This window comes from Muscardinus avellanarius (assembly GCF_963383645.1).
Source record: "Muscardinus avellanarius genome assembly, chromosome: 18".
NCBI classification, from domain to species: domain Eukaryota; kingdom Metazoa; phylum Chordata; class Mammalia; order Rodentia; family Gliridae; genus Muscardinus; species Muscardinus avellanarius.
The window spans coordinates 25,092,776-25,109,868 of NC_137804.1; the positions used below are offsets into that span (position 1 = coordinate 25,092,776).

Sequence of the window (17,093 nt, forward strand, 5' to 3'; positions counted from 1 at the left end):
GAGAAGAGTGCTGCCTCGAGCCTGATTGGACGCGGCCAGCCGAGGCATCCTGGGACGCGGTCCGCCGCCCAGTACGCGTGCGCCAGCGGGCGCGTCACAGAGCGGCGGCCAATCCCCTGCGCGCGCAGGCGCATGGGCGCGGGCGCCGCCGGAAGCGCAGGAGGATGGGGCGGCGGTGACGCGGATCTGTCCGCGTTGGAGGGGCCGGGCCGCCGCCAGAGTCGCCCGGGCCGCTACGTGACGTGGCACAGCCGGAGGAGTCTTAACGCCGGAGCCCGAGCGGCCCCGCCAGTCGCCGAGCAAGTCCTCTGCCCGCTTGGTCCAGCCCTGGAGCTTCACCCGACCCGGACCAGCGAGCCCTCCCAGCCGCCTTTTCTGCCTCCGTGTTTGTCTCTTCCCTTCCGCTCACTCTTCCCGGAGCGTGAAAGGAGAAGGCCCGGGGACGCCCCTGACCGCTTTTTCTGCCCATCGCAAGTGCCACTACCGCCATGGGCCTCACCATCTCCTCTCTGTTCTCCCGCCTCTTCGGCAAGAAGCAGATGCGCATCTTGATGGGTGAGTGGGGGCCCGCGAGCCGAGGCCAGCCCCGCGGTTGCGGACAGGAGGCCGGGGCTCTCGCCCGGGGCAGCCTCGGGGCCTGTTTTTATCCAGCGCGGCTGTGGTGGGGGAGGGGTGGCGGGTCGGGGTCGGGAAGAGTCTTGAGGGGGAACAATGGAAGGCCAGACTGAACGACCACCCCGCATCTGTCACCTGTAGAGGCGTGGTCAGAGTCCTGGTCGAGGCTCCCTCTTTGTGGGCTAACTTTAGTCCTTAGTTTAACTGCAAGCTCTACAGGATTGGGCAGAGATGTGGGGGCAGCAAAATCTGCGAAGCGAACACTGGCGAGGTCCATCCTGAGCGTGCGATCTCCAGCAGCCGGTCCCTGGGTGTGGGCAGCGGTCCGGAGGGAGGGAGGGAGGGCGAGCGACTCCAGCTTTCCTCCTCCCCCTTTCTCCGTAGTGTACACACTGCATACACCGTTGGTATGCGAGCGGGAGGCGGCCGCCTGCCCGGAGCCCGGAGCCGCCCGGGCAGGAAGTGACCAGCCCAGCTGGCTGGGGAGGGGGCGCCCAAGGTTGCGAAGAGTTCGGAGTCCTCAGGGCTCGCTTTGCTAGACTTTGCCTCGCTGGATTCAGCTTCATTTTCTCCTCTTCTTAGTAATGAGTTCATTTCATGGAAACCGATTTTGTCATTGTATTTGTTTCTTCTAGCTGCTTTCAGGTACTCTATAAATATATGTGGTTTATTATCTTTGGTTTTCCAACTAATATTTGTCCAGCTGGCCTACGGTTTAATGCAAAACAATAACAACAGCAATCTTAGGAACCAGTATTTTTAAAAAGCCCGATGAGCGTTCAGCACCTGAACTGGACAGCATGTCGCTTACTTTTCAGTTGGCCTTGTTTATAGATGGTAACTACAAAGTTGTTTTTCTTAGATTCTCTTCGAAAATAGAGTTTTAAAAACTGCTTTTTAGCAGTTTTAGGAGCCCTTGTTTGCTCAGGTCGGGGAGAACTGATACTTGGGTGATGTAAGTAACCCCTTCTTTCTAGTCTGTAGCTCAGAGCCGAGCTCCTTGGACCTTCTCAGTTCCCTCTTAAGTTTGAACGTTGAAGCTTGTTTTCTAGAGAGTGAGATAAAAGGATCTATTTTCAAGCTCTGCTACCATGGAAAGTTTCAAAAGCAAGCTTCTGTAGTATTGCATATGAAGAGCATAAGTGTACTTATTTGGTTCTTGTTTCATTTTCCTGTCCAGCTTCTTTGCAATCCATAAAACAGTTATTCACCATTTGCTTGCAAAGCTAAATCAAAATGTTTCTCACATCTCCTTTATGAAGAGGACAGGGTTATTTTAGGTGGGCAGGCATATTAAGCTTTTAAGTGAGTGAACATTGGCAGTGTGAAAAAGGCAATGGGAGGACTTTGCACTATGATAAATGAATCTAATTCTAACTTTTTCTAGAAATGAACCTGGACTATTTCCTTAGTCTTTATTATATTTGCTATATTAGGGAAGCTTTCCCCTCCTTCCCAAATAGTGATTGGAAGAAAAGGAAAGCAGACAAATATTGAACCTTCTGTAGGGACAGAAGTCACAATTTGGGATTATTTATTTTGCCATACATTATTACTCAGGTTTACTATTCTTATTTTGTACTTTAATTTAGGAACAGCTTTCCTTGATTAAAAAATGCTAGACACCAAGCCAGCTTTTATGGAAACTTATAGGAAATATAAACATGAGGGGGTATGTTCATGTACAGAGAAAGAGGTGGTTTGGGAAGTTTGATAATTTTAAGATTTTTCTGTGTGGCTTTATGAGTAATTGACAACAGAAGTAAGAGATCACCTTTTTTTTTTTTTTTTTCTTTTTTTTTTTTTTTCTCGGTACCGGGCATGGGACCCAGGGGCATTCTACCTCTGAGAGACACCCCCTGCCCTATTTTTTATTCTTTATTTTGAAACAGGGTCTCACTAATTTGCGGAGAGCTTCACTGAGTAGCTGAGGCTGTCCTCCTGTCTCAGCCTCCCAGTGCTGGGATTACAAGCATGCGCCACCACACGTGGTTTGTAATAGATCACTTTTAACCCTATTCAAGTACTGGAATTGCCAGTTAGTAATCCCCCCCCCCCATATTTCATTAGTGTGCTTCTTTTTTCTTTATAAAGCATAAAGTCCTTGCCCCCTTTTTTTTTTTTTTTTTTTTTTTTTTTTTTTTGGTGGTACTGGGGTTCCTGGAAGCCCTTCTGCCTCCGGGCTACACTCCCAGGCCTATTTTATATTTTTATTTGGAAACAGGGTCTCCTAAGCCAGCACAGCTGGCTTTGAACCTGCACGATTCTCCTGTCTCTGCCTCCCAAGCGCGGGTATTACAAGCGTGCGCCACCACGCCCGGCAGTCCTTGCCTTCTTGATTCAGTGGTGTGTTTGTATGTTCACGTGTGTGTGCGTGTGTGTGTTTGAAACAGGGTCTCCCTAGGTTGCTGAGGCTTGCTTCTAATCTGCACTCTTCTGTCTCAGCCTCCCAAATACTGGCCTTGCAGGTGTGCAGCACATCACTGGCTTGATAGGACCATTTTTAAAACACAAATTAATCAGACTTTGGTTCTTATTTGTGCACATTTCATGTCAGAAATTAAATTATGGATTTTATGTGGATTAGGTAGGGGTGAAATTAGCCTTGTCTTCACTTATTTTAAGGGGACTGGGATATAATTCATATATTTTCCCCTTAGCATCAAGACCTTTTACTCAAAATTTGCTCTGCAGCTGGGCGTGGTAGCAGATGCTTGTAATTTCAGTATTGGGAGGATGAGACAGGAAGATGGCACAGGTTCAAAGCCAGCCTCAGCTACTTAGTAAGGCTCTTAGCAACTCAGTGAGACCCTGTTTCCAAAAAAGTATCAAATAGGTCTGGGAGGATAGCCCGGAGGTAAAAAAAAAAAAAAAAAAGCCCCTGGATTCCATCCCCAGTACCACAGAAAAAGAAAAAAAAATTGTTCTGTAAATAAAAAGAAAATTAAATTTGTCATTTACTTGTTCTGTGTTCTCTGATTCACTTTATAATTGGTGTTTTAAAAATAGTTCTCACCTGTAATCCCAGCTACTTAGGGGAAGGGTGAGACAAGTAAGATGATGGGTTTGAAGCCAGACCAGGCAACATAGCAATATCTTAAAAAAAAAAAAAAAAAAAAAAAGGAGGGGGGAAGAAAGAAAATAGCAGATTCATAGAATTAGCAAGAACTAACTTGGAAGAAATATTATCTGACGCATTCCCTTTTGGACTATATTCTTTGGCCTTTATTTCCTAATGTAACTTGATTTAAAAAACAAAACTCTAGACTCTTAACTAGGGCTAAGGATATAGTTCAGTTACAGTGCTTTCCTAGAATGCTAGTTCAAGGCCCTGGGTGTGATCTCTAGCACCACAAAAACAGAACTAGAAAAAAGAGCATTCAGCTAGGTTGTGGCAAAACTAGAGATCAAAGCCCAAATCAGCCAGAATGTCTTGTCTTCTCTTCTTACTGCCTCTCTAGGTCTAGAAAGAAAAAGGGAAAGGTCTCTTGTAGGAAGTGTTGCTTTGGGGAATCAGAACTCCTATTTGTGCCTTGAACAGTCAGTTTTATTTCAGATTATGAATTGTTGTAAGATTATTTCTTCGTATGCTTTTTGGTTCAGAGTTTAAATCTGTAACGTGTTCTTTTAGTTGGACTGGATGCTGCTGGCAAGACGACCATTCTGTATAAACTGAAGCTGGGGGAGATAGTCACTACCATTCCTACCATTGGTAAGAAAGTGTACAGTTGGCTTTATATCATAACGGAATAATCAGATAGAATCTGTTTTTGTTAAGCTTGCTGATTGTCTTGATAGGACTGTTAAAAAGCTATTCTAAGAGAATTCCACAATAGAAGGGCTTGTTTTCTTAATGCTTTATTGTGCACAGTGGTCATTTTTGTTTTTCTTGTAGGTTTTAATGTGGAAACAGTAGAATATAAGAACATTTGCTTCACAGTGTGGGATGTTGGTGGTCAAGATAAAATTAGGCCTCTCTGGAGGCATTACTTCCAGAACACCCAGGTAAGGAATTTTGTAACTTTTTAAAAATGGGCTTCATGCCCTGGGTTTTATATTAATAATTAGTGTTTACTTGCATGTTGATGTTTATAATATAAGTCGATATTCTTTTATCACTACTCCCGTATATAGTGGAATTCTCATTCATGCCTTTGAAAACTAAGTTACCTGGGGTAGAAGTTACATAGCCATCCTGGTATGATTTTGGAAGAGGGGGTGGGATGGATGCAGATGTGGTTCTCAAGAATGAATTAGGTGTCTCAGTAGTTCTTCTGGTTTTAATCTCAGTTTTGAAAGTAAGGTCTGTATAACTATCATAGTAGTTTCTAATGGTAAAAGACTGATAGATTTGCATTTAGTGAAGTGTTTACTGAAAATATGTTAAGGTAAGTCTGTATTGACTTATATTTTATTATTGTCATGTAGTACATATAATACTGGCATGAAAGAGACTTTAGTGCTTAGGAATTCTCAGATTTGGCTGCTTGTTAGAATCAGTTGAGAAGCTGTAACATTCGCAAACCCCAGTCACAGTGCTAGACCACTTGAGTCAGAATCTCTTGGGCACGTAAGCCAAGCATCATTAGTGTTTCTCCAACTTTAATGTGCATATGAATTACCTGGATAGTTGTCAAAATTATAGATTGATTCAGTAGAGCCTGGCTAAGGCCTGAGATTCTTGTATTCCTAGCAAGTTCTCTGGTGATGCTGATGTTGCTGGTTTGTGATCTTACAATAGCAAAATCCTATTAACATTTTTTAACTGTGAGGAGAACTGTCATGTATTGTAGAATGTTTAACAGGATCCTTGTTCTCTACCTACAGATGTTAGTAGTTACTCTCCCTAAGCAGTTTATGGCTATCAAAAATGTCTCCACAGCTGGGCCTGGTGGCACACGCCTGAAACCCCAGTACTTGGGAGGCTGAGACAGGAGTATTACAGGTTTGAGGACGGCCTCAACAATTTGGCAAGACTCTGCAACCTAGAGAGACACTATTTCAAAACAAACAGAAGCGGGTGTGGTGGCGCACATTTGTAATCCCAGCATTCGGGAGGCTAAGAGAATCACGGTTTGCGGACAGCCTCAGCTACTTAGCGAGGCCCTTCACAATTCAGTGAGACTGTTTCAAAATAAAGAATAAAAAAATTAGGCTAGGGGTATAGCTCATAGGCTACAAAGACTCTGGGTTCCACCCCCAGTACTGCAAAACAAACAAAACAAAACAAAAACCAAAAAAACAGAGGCCAGCATAGTGGCGCACACTGTAATCCTTGCATTTGGGAAGCTGAGACCGGAGGATCGTAGATTTATAGCCAGCCTCAGCAACTTAGGGAGGCCCTCTGCTTTTTTTTTTTTTTTTTTTTTTTTTGTGGTACTGGGGATTGAACCCTGGGGCATTCTACCTCTGAGCAACACCCCTAGCCCTATTTTTTTTCTTTTTCTCTTTGTTTGTTTGCTTTTGTGGTAATGAGAGTGGAACCTAGAGGCTTTTCTACCTCCGGGCTATACTCCAAGACCTATTTTATACTTTATTTGAAAACAGGGTCTCACTAAGTTGCTGAGAGCCTCACTAAGTAGCTGGGGCTGGCTTTGAACCTGTGCGATCCTCCTGTCTCAGCCTCCCAAGTGCTGGGATTACAAGCGTGCACCACCTCACCCGGCTTTTCTTTTTATTTTTGAAACAGGGTCTCACTGAGTTGTAAAAGGCCTCACTACATAGCTGAGGATGTCCGCCAACCACGATCTTTCTGTTTTAGCCTCCCAAATGCTGTGACTACAAGTGTGTGCCACCACGCCCGGCTGTCCTCTGCAATTTATTGAGACCCTGTTTCAAAATAGAAAAGAATAAGCTGGGTGTGGTGGCGCACGCTTATAATCCCCGCACCTGGGAGGTGGAGACAGGAGGATCGCGCAGGTTCGAAGCCAGCCTCGCTGGCTTAAGAGACCCTGTTTCCAAATTAAAAAAAAAAGTATAAAAATAGGTCTGGGAGTGTAGCCTGGAGGTAGAAGGGTTTCTTATGAGATGCAGTGAAAGATTTTCTAGGAAGGAAATCTATAGCTATAATAAGTACTCACTTAAAAAAAAAAGAAAGAAATGAAAGAGAGGAAAGGGAGGAAAAAAAGACAGCTCTCAGATCGACAAACAACTTGAAATGCAAGGAACTAAAAAAAGAAATTAAACTCAAAGCAAGCAGAAGGAAGTAAATAATTAAAATTAGAACACAAATAAGTGACATAAAAATTGAAATACAAGAGAGAAAAAAATAAAAAAGAATAAAATTGGGCTGGGAGTGAAGCTCAGAGGTAGAATGACCCTGAATTTCATCCCCAGAACCACAAAAACCAAAAACAAACAAAAGGGTTGGAGGTGTAGATTAAGAGAAAAATGCCCCAGGTTCAATCCCCAGCGCCAAAGAAAAAAATTTCCACAATTGTAAAATATCCTGGAAAGAACTATTATCTAAATCATAAATCTCTTAAGAGGAAACTGAGACTTGGAGTAACTTTAAGATTGGAGCATTCTTTCTGCTTAACCCAGTCCCAATTTATTCATTTATTTGTTTCTTTTTCTTTTCCTTTCTTTTCTTTTCTGTGTGTGTGTGTGTGTGTGTGTGTGTGTGTGTGTGTGTGTGTGTGTGTTTTACCGAGGATTGAACCTAGAAGGCATTCTACCTCCAAGCTGAGTATGGAACCCAGCCCTCTTTCTTTCTTTCTTTCTTTCTTTCTTTCTTTCTTTCTTTCTTTCTTTCCCTCTTTCCCTCTTTCCCTCTTTCCCTCTTTCCCTCTTTCCCTCTTTCCCTCTTTCCCTCTTTCCCTCTTTCCCTCTTTCTCTTTTTTTCTTATTGTGTGGTACTGATGGAATCCAGGGGCATTCTATTTCTGAGCTACACCCACAGCCCTATTTTTAATTCTATATTTTGACACATGGTCTCACTGAATTGCAGAGGGCCTCACTGAGTAGCTGAGGCTGTCCACAAACCCGGATCTTCCTGTCGCAGCCTCCTAAATGCTTGGGTTTTTACAAGCATGTGCCACCATGCCCTGCTAGCCCTTTTTATCTCTTTTTTTTTGAAACAGTCTTCATGTGGGTGTGGTAGTAAACCCTTGTAATCCCAGTTCTTGGGAGGCTGAGACAGGAGGATTGCAGGTTTGGAGCTAGCATCAGCATCTTATTGAGGCCCTCCACAACTTAGACTCTGTTTCAAAATAAAGAATAAAAGTTAGGGCTAGGGATATAGTTAGGAGGTAGAATGCTCCTGGATTCAAGCCCCAGTACCAAAAAGAAAAATGAAAAAGGGTATTCACCAGGAGTGTAGCACATGCTTGTAATTCCAGTACTTGGGAGGCTGAGACAAGAGGCTTGCAGGTTCAAAGCCAGCCTCAATAACTTAGGGAGGCCATCTACAACTTAGAAGACTGTTTCAAAATAAAGAATAAAAAGTAGGGCTGGGCTGTTGCTGGGAGGGAGAAGAGGGTGAGAGAGAAAAAAAGGAAGGAAGGAGGGAGAGGGGGAAAAAGAAAGAAGGTCTTAGCTGCATGTGTTGGCGCAGTTAATAATCCTAGTACTTGAGAGGTTGAGATAGGAGGATTGCAGGTTTGAGAACAGCCTCAGCTTATTTAGTGAGGGTCTCAGCAACCTAGTGAGACTCTGTTTCCAAATAAGAAATGAAATCGATCTGAGAGTATAGCTCAGAGGTAGAATGCCTCTGGACTCAATTCCCAGTACCACACAGAAAAAAGAAAAAAAAAAAAAGAAAAATTTTAAAAAATAGAAAGTGTGATATTGCAAGAACTAGATTTGCAATATGCTGCTTTTTCTCCAACACTTAAAACATTGCATACAAGTAAGGTGTATTGGCGATAGAGGGCAGTGAACATGCTAGGTGGGTAGCTGGAACAAATCAAGTAATATGTCTTGTTAGATGGCATTCTTATTGAAAAATGTTTAGCTGGGCGTGGTGGCGCACACTTGTAATCCCAATACTTGGGAGGCTGAGGTAGGAGGATCACAGTTTGTGGACAGCCTCAGCTACTTAGTGAGGTCCTCCCCAACTTAGTGAGACTCTGTTTCAAAATAAAGAATAAAAAATAGGGCTGAGTATGTAGCTTGGAAGTAGAATGCCCCTGGGTTCAATCACCAGTACTGCCCCCCCCAAAAAAGTTTATGTGCATTAACTGGCATAGCTTTAGTTAGAAAAGATATTTTGATGTAAACGTACATGCTTTTTTTTCCCCTGTGGTACTGGGAATTGAGCCCACCAACATTCAATCTATGTCTCCAGATCTATTTTATTTTTATTTAGAAACAAGACCTTACTAAGTTTATGAGAGTTTCACTACTCGCTGAGGCTGACCTCAAACCTGTGATCTTCCCGTCTCAGCCTTTGAAGTACTGGGATTACAAGTGTGTACCACCATGCCCGGCTGAGGTACATGCTTTAAAGAACTGTTATGAGCCAGGTGCAGTGGTGTACACCTGTAATCACACTACTTGGAAGTCTGAGAACAGGAGGATTGCAGGTATGAGGCCAGCCTTAGCAATTTAGTGAGACTCTGTTTCAAAATAAAATAATAGGGGTGAGGGTATAGTTGGAGGTGGAACGTCTTTGGGTTCAGTCGTTAGTACCAAAAAACCATATTATGGAAAATTTAAAATATACACAAGATAGAATAGCAAATTTGAGATTCAGCCCATTCCTCTACAAGTCACTGAGGCTGACCTTCAACCTACAATCCTTGTTTCAGCCTTTCAAGTACTGGGATTACAGGCATTTACCACCACACCTGGCTGCATTTATGACTCTTCACAAGCTTTGGTTTATTGTTTTTCCGGTTGTCCTCACTTTGTGACTGTCTTGCTGTTTTATTTACCTGTGCTTAAATATGTTAGAGAAAAGGGATAAAAATTATAATTAGCATAGTTGAGAAAAATGATCATTGGTAGCCAGGCGTGGCAGTGCATGCTTGTAATCCCAGCATTTGAGAGTCTGAGACAGGAGAATCGCAGTTCGCGGCCAGCCTCAGCTACTACTTAGTGAGGCCCTTTGCAACTCAGTGAGAACCTGTATCAAAATAAAGAATAATGCTAAGAGTGGTGGCACACACTTATAATCCCAGCATTTGGGAGGTGGATACTGGAGGATTGCGGTTTGAGGATAGCCTCAGCTACTTAGCAAGACCCTTTGCCAACTCAGTGAGACCCTGTTTCAAAAAATAGGACCAGGGGCTGGGCATGATGGTGCATCTTGTAATCTCAGCATTCAGGAGGCTGAGACAGGAGGATCGCTGTTCGTGGATAACCTCAGCTACTTAGTGAGGCACTTCGTAACTTAGTGAGACCCTGTTTCAAAATAAAGAATAAAAATAGGGCAGGGAGTGTAGCTCAGAGGTCAAATGCCCTTGGGTTTCATCCCCAGACCCGCAAAACAAACAAACAAACAAAAACCAAAAAACTAGGACTGGGTGTACCTCAGAGGTAGAATGCTCAGGGTTCCATCCCAGGACTGCCAAAAGATCATTGGATAAGAATAAGGTATTTTTTCTGTTTGAAGTAATATAAAATCACAAATAGCATTCAAGTCAGCTTTCAATAATAGAGCTAGGGATTTTGTTTTTAATAAGGAAATATTTTCTTCTAATGTCAAGCCCTTTGTAACATTTTGCTAGTATGTTTCATAGTATGTCCCTTAAGTTTGTTATAATTTATTGAAACTTTTTTCCCAGGGCCTTATTTTTGTGGTAGACAGCAATGATCGTGAGAGAATTCAGGAAGGAGCGACTGTACTGCAGAAAATGGTACGAATATACCTTAAATTTATCATTTTCAGGGTGTGTTTTTCTGGGTGAAAGTGTTAGTGGTTGCATTTTTCTTATAGGTAAAAAGGAAATTGAGAAATTTTATTATTCACAGGTTCTTAAGAATAGACATAAAAACTTCCTACTGAGCTGTTTATGTTCATTTGATGCTAGCCATTGTACATGCTAAGTGCAAACTCTGCCACTGAGCTAGGACCACAGTCCCCTGTAGAGTTTTTCAAAAACACACAAGAGCCAGACATGGTAGTGCACCCCAAGTCTAATCCAGTACTTGGGAGGCTGAGACAGGAGGATACGGATTCCAGGCCAGCCTCAGCAACTTAGTGAAACCCTGTTTCAAAATAAAAAATTGAAAGAGCCAGGGGGTATAGCTCAGAGGTAGAATGCCCCTGCGTTCAATTCCCAGTGCCAGAAAATAAGTAATTAAAAGCTAACAACACGGGAGAGTAACTACTTTGGTAACTTAAAGGGTCATGGAACATTGTTTTTTAGAATGTTCCATGATTGATTTTATACATATTTCCGGTTAAGGATATCTGATGGTAGTACAATTTATTATTTTACAGATATAAAATTTCTAGTTCTCCAGTTTTGACCTGGGAAGCCTAGTTAACAAGCCCTGTTCCCAAGGTCATCAAGTTCAGTTTTCTCTATGCTCTCTGCCGATAGTTTCTTGAGAAATGTTTTGTAATAGCAACCACAATAGAAAATTCCATTTGAAAGTGTTGATTTGGTTGACATTTCCATCTTGGCTTTGCAATGTATGAGATTAATGTTTTCCTGTATTCATATTATTAAAAGTACTGAAGAGATAAAATTTGTTGGGGAACTTTTTCATGGTTTCAGATATGTAGGCTTTGTGTTTGTATGTGGTGGTGGAGATTGAACTCAGGGATATTCTACTACTTCTGAGCAACAGACTCAACCCTATTCCTTTTTTTTTTTTTTTTTTTTTTTTTTTTTTTGCAGTACTGGGGATGGAACCCAGGGGCGTTCTGCCTACACCCCCAGCCATATTTTTTATTTTTTATTTTTTTAAATAGGGTCTCACTGAGTTGCAAAGAACCTCACTAAGTAGCTGTGGCTGTCTGCAAACCGCAGTCCTTCTGTTGCAGCCTGTAATGCTGGGATTACAAGTGTGCGCTACTACGCCTGGCTTAGCCATGAAATATTTACTGAAATGAAATCATAATTCTCATTCATTGCCCTTATGAGTATATTGCAGTTTATAAAACCATTTTGCCATTGTATGTATAACTAATTCCCAGATGGCTTTTTTTTTTTTTTTACCCTAATGGGTCAAATATCATCAATTTTTTTTCCCTCCCCTTTTCTGTGGTACTGGAGATTGAACCCGGGGGCAGTCTTTCTCTGAGCTACACCCCTAGGTCTTTTTATTTTTTGTTTGAAATGGTATTTCTAGGCTACTGAGAGTCTCAGTTGCCAAGGCTGGCCTCAAACCTACGATCTTGTCTCAGCCTCCCAAGTACTGAGATTACAGGCTTGTACCACCATGACCAGATAACTTCTATTCTTTTGTAAGTAATTATATTGAAATATAATTCACACACCATGAATTTCATTTAAAATGGGCATGTTGCCAGGTGTGGTGGGGCATGCTTGTAATTCCAGTACTTGGGAGGCTGAGACAGGGACAGGAGGATTGCAGTTCTCAGAAACCTCAGCTACTTAGTGAGGTCCTCTGCAACTCAGTGAGACCCTGTTTCAAAATAATAAAAAATAGGGCTGGGAGTATAGCTCATAAGTAGAATGCCCCTGGGTTCTGTATCCAGTATTGCAGAAAGGAAAAGAAAGAAGGAAGGAAGGGAGGAAGGAAGGAAAGAAAGAAAGAAAGAAAGAAAGAAAGAAAGAAAGAAAGAAAGAAAGAGGAAAGAAAAGGCTGGGGATGTAACTCAGAGGTAGAGCACCCCTAGGTTCAATCCCCAGTTCCAATACCACCAAAAAAAGGTACCTGAAACCTGGTGTGGTGGCGCACGCTTGTAATCCCCATGCTTGTGAGGCAGAGACGAGGATCATGTAGGTTTGAAGCCAGCCTCGCTGGCTTAAGAGACCCTGTTTCCAAATAAAAATATAAAATAAGTCTGAGAGTATAGCCCGGAGGTAGAAGGGTTTCCAGGAATCCCAGTACCACGCACACACACACACAAATACCTGAAGTTTACATAGAGTTGGTTGATATTTAATACTGTATTTAATGTTGATTAAAGATAAGTATAGCTGGGCGTGGTGGTGCACGCTTGTAATCCCCGAGCTTGGGAGGCGGAGACAGGAGGATCGTGCTGGTTCAGAGCCAGCCTCGCTGGCCTAAGAGACCCTGTTTCCAAATAAAAAATATAAAAAAATAGGTCTGGGAGTGTAACCCGGGAACCCCAGTACCAAAAAAAAAAAAAAAAAAAGATAAGTGTAGGAAGACATATTTTGAGCAGTTAGTTAAAATAATTGGACTCCAGTATGGTAGTTGTTGATTCCTTAGCTTTTGTTTCCAGCTTGAGGAAGACGAGCTGCAAGATGCGGTGCTGCTACTTTTTGCCAACAAACAGGATTTGCCAAACGCCATGGCCATCAGTGAGATGACAGACAAATTAGGTCTTCAGTCTCTTCGTAATAGAACCGTAAGTATTTGGAAGTTGATACTTATGTACTGTACAGTAGTTTTGCAATAACGTGTCAACAAGGAAAATACTATTTACCCTATGGCCTGTTCGAGATGTCCCAGAATAATTTAAAAAAGATAAGCTACAAATGAACCAAATGTTCTCTGCTGCAGAGATAAGAATCCATGATTTTCCTGAGTCTTCTAGGTTACTATGGTATTGGTTCAAATAAAAATTTGAACATGGTATATCTGCAATGAGTGGTCTTGCAACAGTCAGGCTTTTCTTCTAAGGCATAATACTGGCCAATTAAAAATATAAAAATATGGCCAGGCGTGGTGGCGCACCCTTGTAATCCCAGCATTCGGGAGGCTGAGACCAAAGGATTGCGGTTCTGGACAGCCTCAGCTACTTAGTGAGGCCCTCTGCAACTCAGTGAGACCCGGTTTCAAAATAAAGAATAAGAAATAGGGCAGGGGGTGTAGCTCGGAGGTCGAATATTCCTGGGTCCCATCCCCAGACCTGCAAAAAAAAAAAGAAGAAAAAAAGAAAGAAAAAGAATAAAAATAAGCTATTTCTTGGAGGTAACTAAATTGCACTCTAGGTTTTTGGGGGTTTTTTGGCGGTCCTGGGGATGGAACCCAGGGGCATTTTACCGCCAAGCTACATCCCCAGCCCTTTTCTTTAGTGTTTTATTTTTGAACTAGAGTCTCACTGAGTTGCGAGGGCCTCACTAAGTAGCTGAGACTGTTTGTAAACTGCGATCGGTCCTTCAGTCTGTCTCTTGAATGCTGGGATTACTTGACAGATAAGATTCAGTCCATGTAAAAAGGTAGAGCTTTTAGGGATGCATAATATCAAATAGTAAAATTCTCTGAAAAGTTGGCTCCTAAACTGTCAGGAAACCTTTGAAAATTTTGCCTCTTCTGGGCTGGGGATGTTGCTCAGGGGCATAGTCCTTGCCTGATATGCACAAAGTTCCACTGGTAGCTCTGCAAAGGGGAAAAGATAAGACTTTTCTATTTAATTTAGTTTGGGGGCAATAAAATATTGTAAAGACTAGGTGGGGAGTTTGTTAGTCACTGATTTCCCCATGAATATTCAACTTAGATGAAATGGTGGAGACTTGACTAAATCTAATGAACAGAGAGAAGCTTTAAATGTGAGAAGGTGGGAAGGGGGCTTGTGAGAGTCAAAGAGGGCGTGAGAAAACTCTTAAGCTAAAGGTGAATGAGTGATCTTTATAGTTACAGAGATCATTAAGTATAAATTTGATGATGTTTGTGAGATATAATCATGTAATACATTTCTTTATACATATTCCTGTGGTATGTATTTTTTGTTTCCTTTTTAAATATACTTATGGTAACTGCTAATTCAGAAGTATCCTTGGCATTTGGGGAAGTTTAAATAAAATATAAACACTGGCTATATAGAATCTTGCTGATCACATGTTTTCTTGTCCTTTCTTCACAGTGGTATGTCCAAGCCACTTGTGCTACACAAGGAACCGGTCTGTATGAAGGACTTGACTGGCTGTCAAATGAGCTTTCAAAGCGTTAAATGAAACTGGAGATCTAACCAAGGACACGTCTGATAGAATTGGCCTAGGCTTGTTACAACAAAGTTAGTTTGCATCTTGGTTATAAAGCAGTATCTGGGACTGGTTTCGGGCACCGTTTAAACTTATTTTGTTGCCAATTATTGTTTACCAAGTGTAATGTTGCTATTTAGCAATGTACTTGGTTTTTTAAAGAAATTCTTAGGAAAAAGTATCCTCATTTGATTTTACTTCCTTTAAGCCTAAATGCCTAGACAAAGCTAATGTGACATTTCCAAATAAATGTTTCGAATGTTTTTTGAGCCCACAACAAATAATGTTTTAAAGTTATCCCCTTGCTACTTTACTTACACCTTTATCATTCCTGGACAGTCTGCCGATTTAAAAATGTAGCATTCCATTTGTATTTATTTCTATCCTTTACCAAAAAGAGTTTTTGATACTGCTTATGCCAGCCAGGGAAATACTCCAGAACACTATTCAGCTCTCTTGCACTGAGGAACTTACTTTCCCTCCATTGTTGACTTCTGGCTCTCATCTGCCAGGCTTACCTCGGTGCGGTTTGGATTTGATAGCTAATTCTTACTGGTTTCAAAGACTTTGTATTGAGATGGATTTTCATACTCGGCAGACTGTCTTCCTTTATATTGTTATCTTTTTTATGTTGCATGTTGCTTTTGGTATCAGTCTTTTTGCCCAGTATATGGTAGTTCTGTCAATGTTTTATTGTTTATTGGTGAACATATCTTCATTGAGAGTTTTTTGAAAACTCATTAAACACAGTAAGTTTTCTTCATAACCCATTTGGAATTATTCCTAATAAAATAATAAAATATCTTTGTATGTGTTCTTTTTGAGTCTTGACAGTATTTGAAATGGGTGTTTCTTATGTAGCCAAATTGATGAGCATACTTTGCATACTGTAGGCAACAATACAAACCCCCGTGGGGTTACTAATTGTTTAATCTGAAGTAAACTTATTATGGGTTATTATGTATAGAAGAGAGCAGGGCAAAACATCAGTAATTTCGTTTCCTCTCATAAAATCCCATTTGGTACTATAAGGTGAGCAAAAGCCTGCACGTGTGTACTTACAGGTAATACTATTTCATGGTTTTTCAAGTGCTGTTTGCATGACAGAATGCCCAAATTGCTGCTACTCTAAAGAACAAAGCCTACACGCACTTTCCAACCTCACAAGTTTTAGAACTTCAGTACAAAGCTGCATGTGTCTAACTTTTAAAATTACTAATACTTTTATTTGGGGCTTCTGATTTTTTTTTTTTCCCCTAATAGTACTGGGGATGGAACCCAGGGGCATTCTACCTCAGAGCTACACCCAGCCCTATTCTATTCTTTATTTGAAACGGTCTCACTGATTACAAAGGGCCTCACTAAGTATCTGAGGCTGTCTGTGAACCGCAATCCTCCAGTCTCAGCCTCCCGAATGCTGAGATTACAAGTGAGCTCCACCGTGCCTGACTCCACCCCCAGCCCTGTTTTTTTATTCTTTATTTTGAAACAGGGTCTCACTGAGTTGCAAAAGGCCTCGCTAAGTAGCTGAGGCTGTCCAGGGACTGCGATCCTCCTGTCTCAGCCTCCCGAATGGCTGGGATTACATGCGTGCGCCACCATGCTGCCTGGCTGGCATCTCATTCTTAATAAGGCAATAAAAATAGAGCCCCTTGATTAAGGGCTCAACTTGATAACTTTGCATGTCTTCTAATGTTTTATGTATGCAAACTTACCTTTTTTTGGTTCTTAGCAGCATCAGTAGATTCAGATAGATTTATGACTCAAAATTTATTTCTAAAACCAAGTAACATGCTTATAAAATGTGTATTTAATTGTTCTCTAAAAACAATTAAGCAGTAGGAGATTGGAATTAAGCAGTTTACCACTGTCAAGAATAGGTTCTGATCCCAGTACGTGGGAGGCTGAAATAGGATGATCACAGGCTCAGCCACCTAGGGAGACCCTCTTCAAAACAAAACATTTGAAAGGGCAGAAGGTCTAGCTCAGGTAGAATGCTCCTGGTTCAGCCCCTACTGCCAGAAAAAGGAAAAAGGTTCTGGGATTAAGTACATGTTTAACTAGTTTGTATCACTTGATGTGATTACAACTTCACTAAAAGTTGACTACATGAACTCTTCCCTCCTATCCAAATAAGAGATCTCTTTTTTTTTTTTTTTGTGGGATACAAAGTAGTAGATAAAAAATTTCAGTAAGTTCAATGTTAAGAATGTAGTTAAATCACCACTGTATTATTATTTTTGGTGGTCGTGGGGGTGGAACCCAGAGGCTTTCTACCTCCAGACTATACTCCCAGACCTATTTTATACTTTATTTGGAAACAAGGTCTCACAAAGTTGCTGAGAGCCTCACTCAGTAGCTGAGGCTGGCTTCAAACCTGTGATCCTCCTGTCTCAGCCTCCCAAGTGCTGGGATTACAAGCGTGCGCCACCACGCCCAGCACCACTG

General features: G+C 41.8%; 1 protein-coding gene across 1 annotated transcript; it reads left to right on the top strand.

Moving 5' to 3' along the window:
- Nucleotides 1–488: 488 nt before the first annotated feature.
- On the top strand, nucleotides 489–14,614 carry LOC308276806 (ADP-ribosylation factor 4; the record flags this gene model as incomplete). The annotated part of the gene is made up of 6 exons (XM_080715693.1): nucleotides 489–555; nucleotides 4,247–4,327; nucleotides 4,511–4,620; nucleotides 10,344–10,415; nucleotides 12,944–13,069; nucleotides 14,528–14,614. 6 exons carry the CDS (start codon nucleotides 489–491, stop codon nucleotides 14,612–14,614), a joined length of 543 nt encoding a protein of 180 aa, XP_080571819.1.
- Between the last annotated feature and the right edge of the window lie 2,479 nt (nucleotides 14,615–17,093).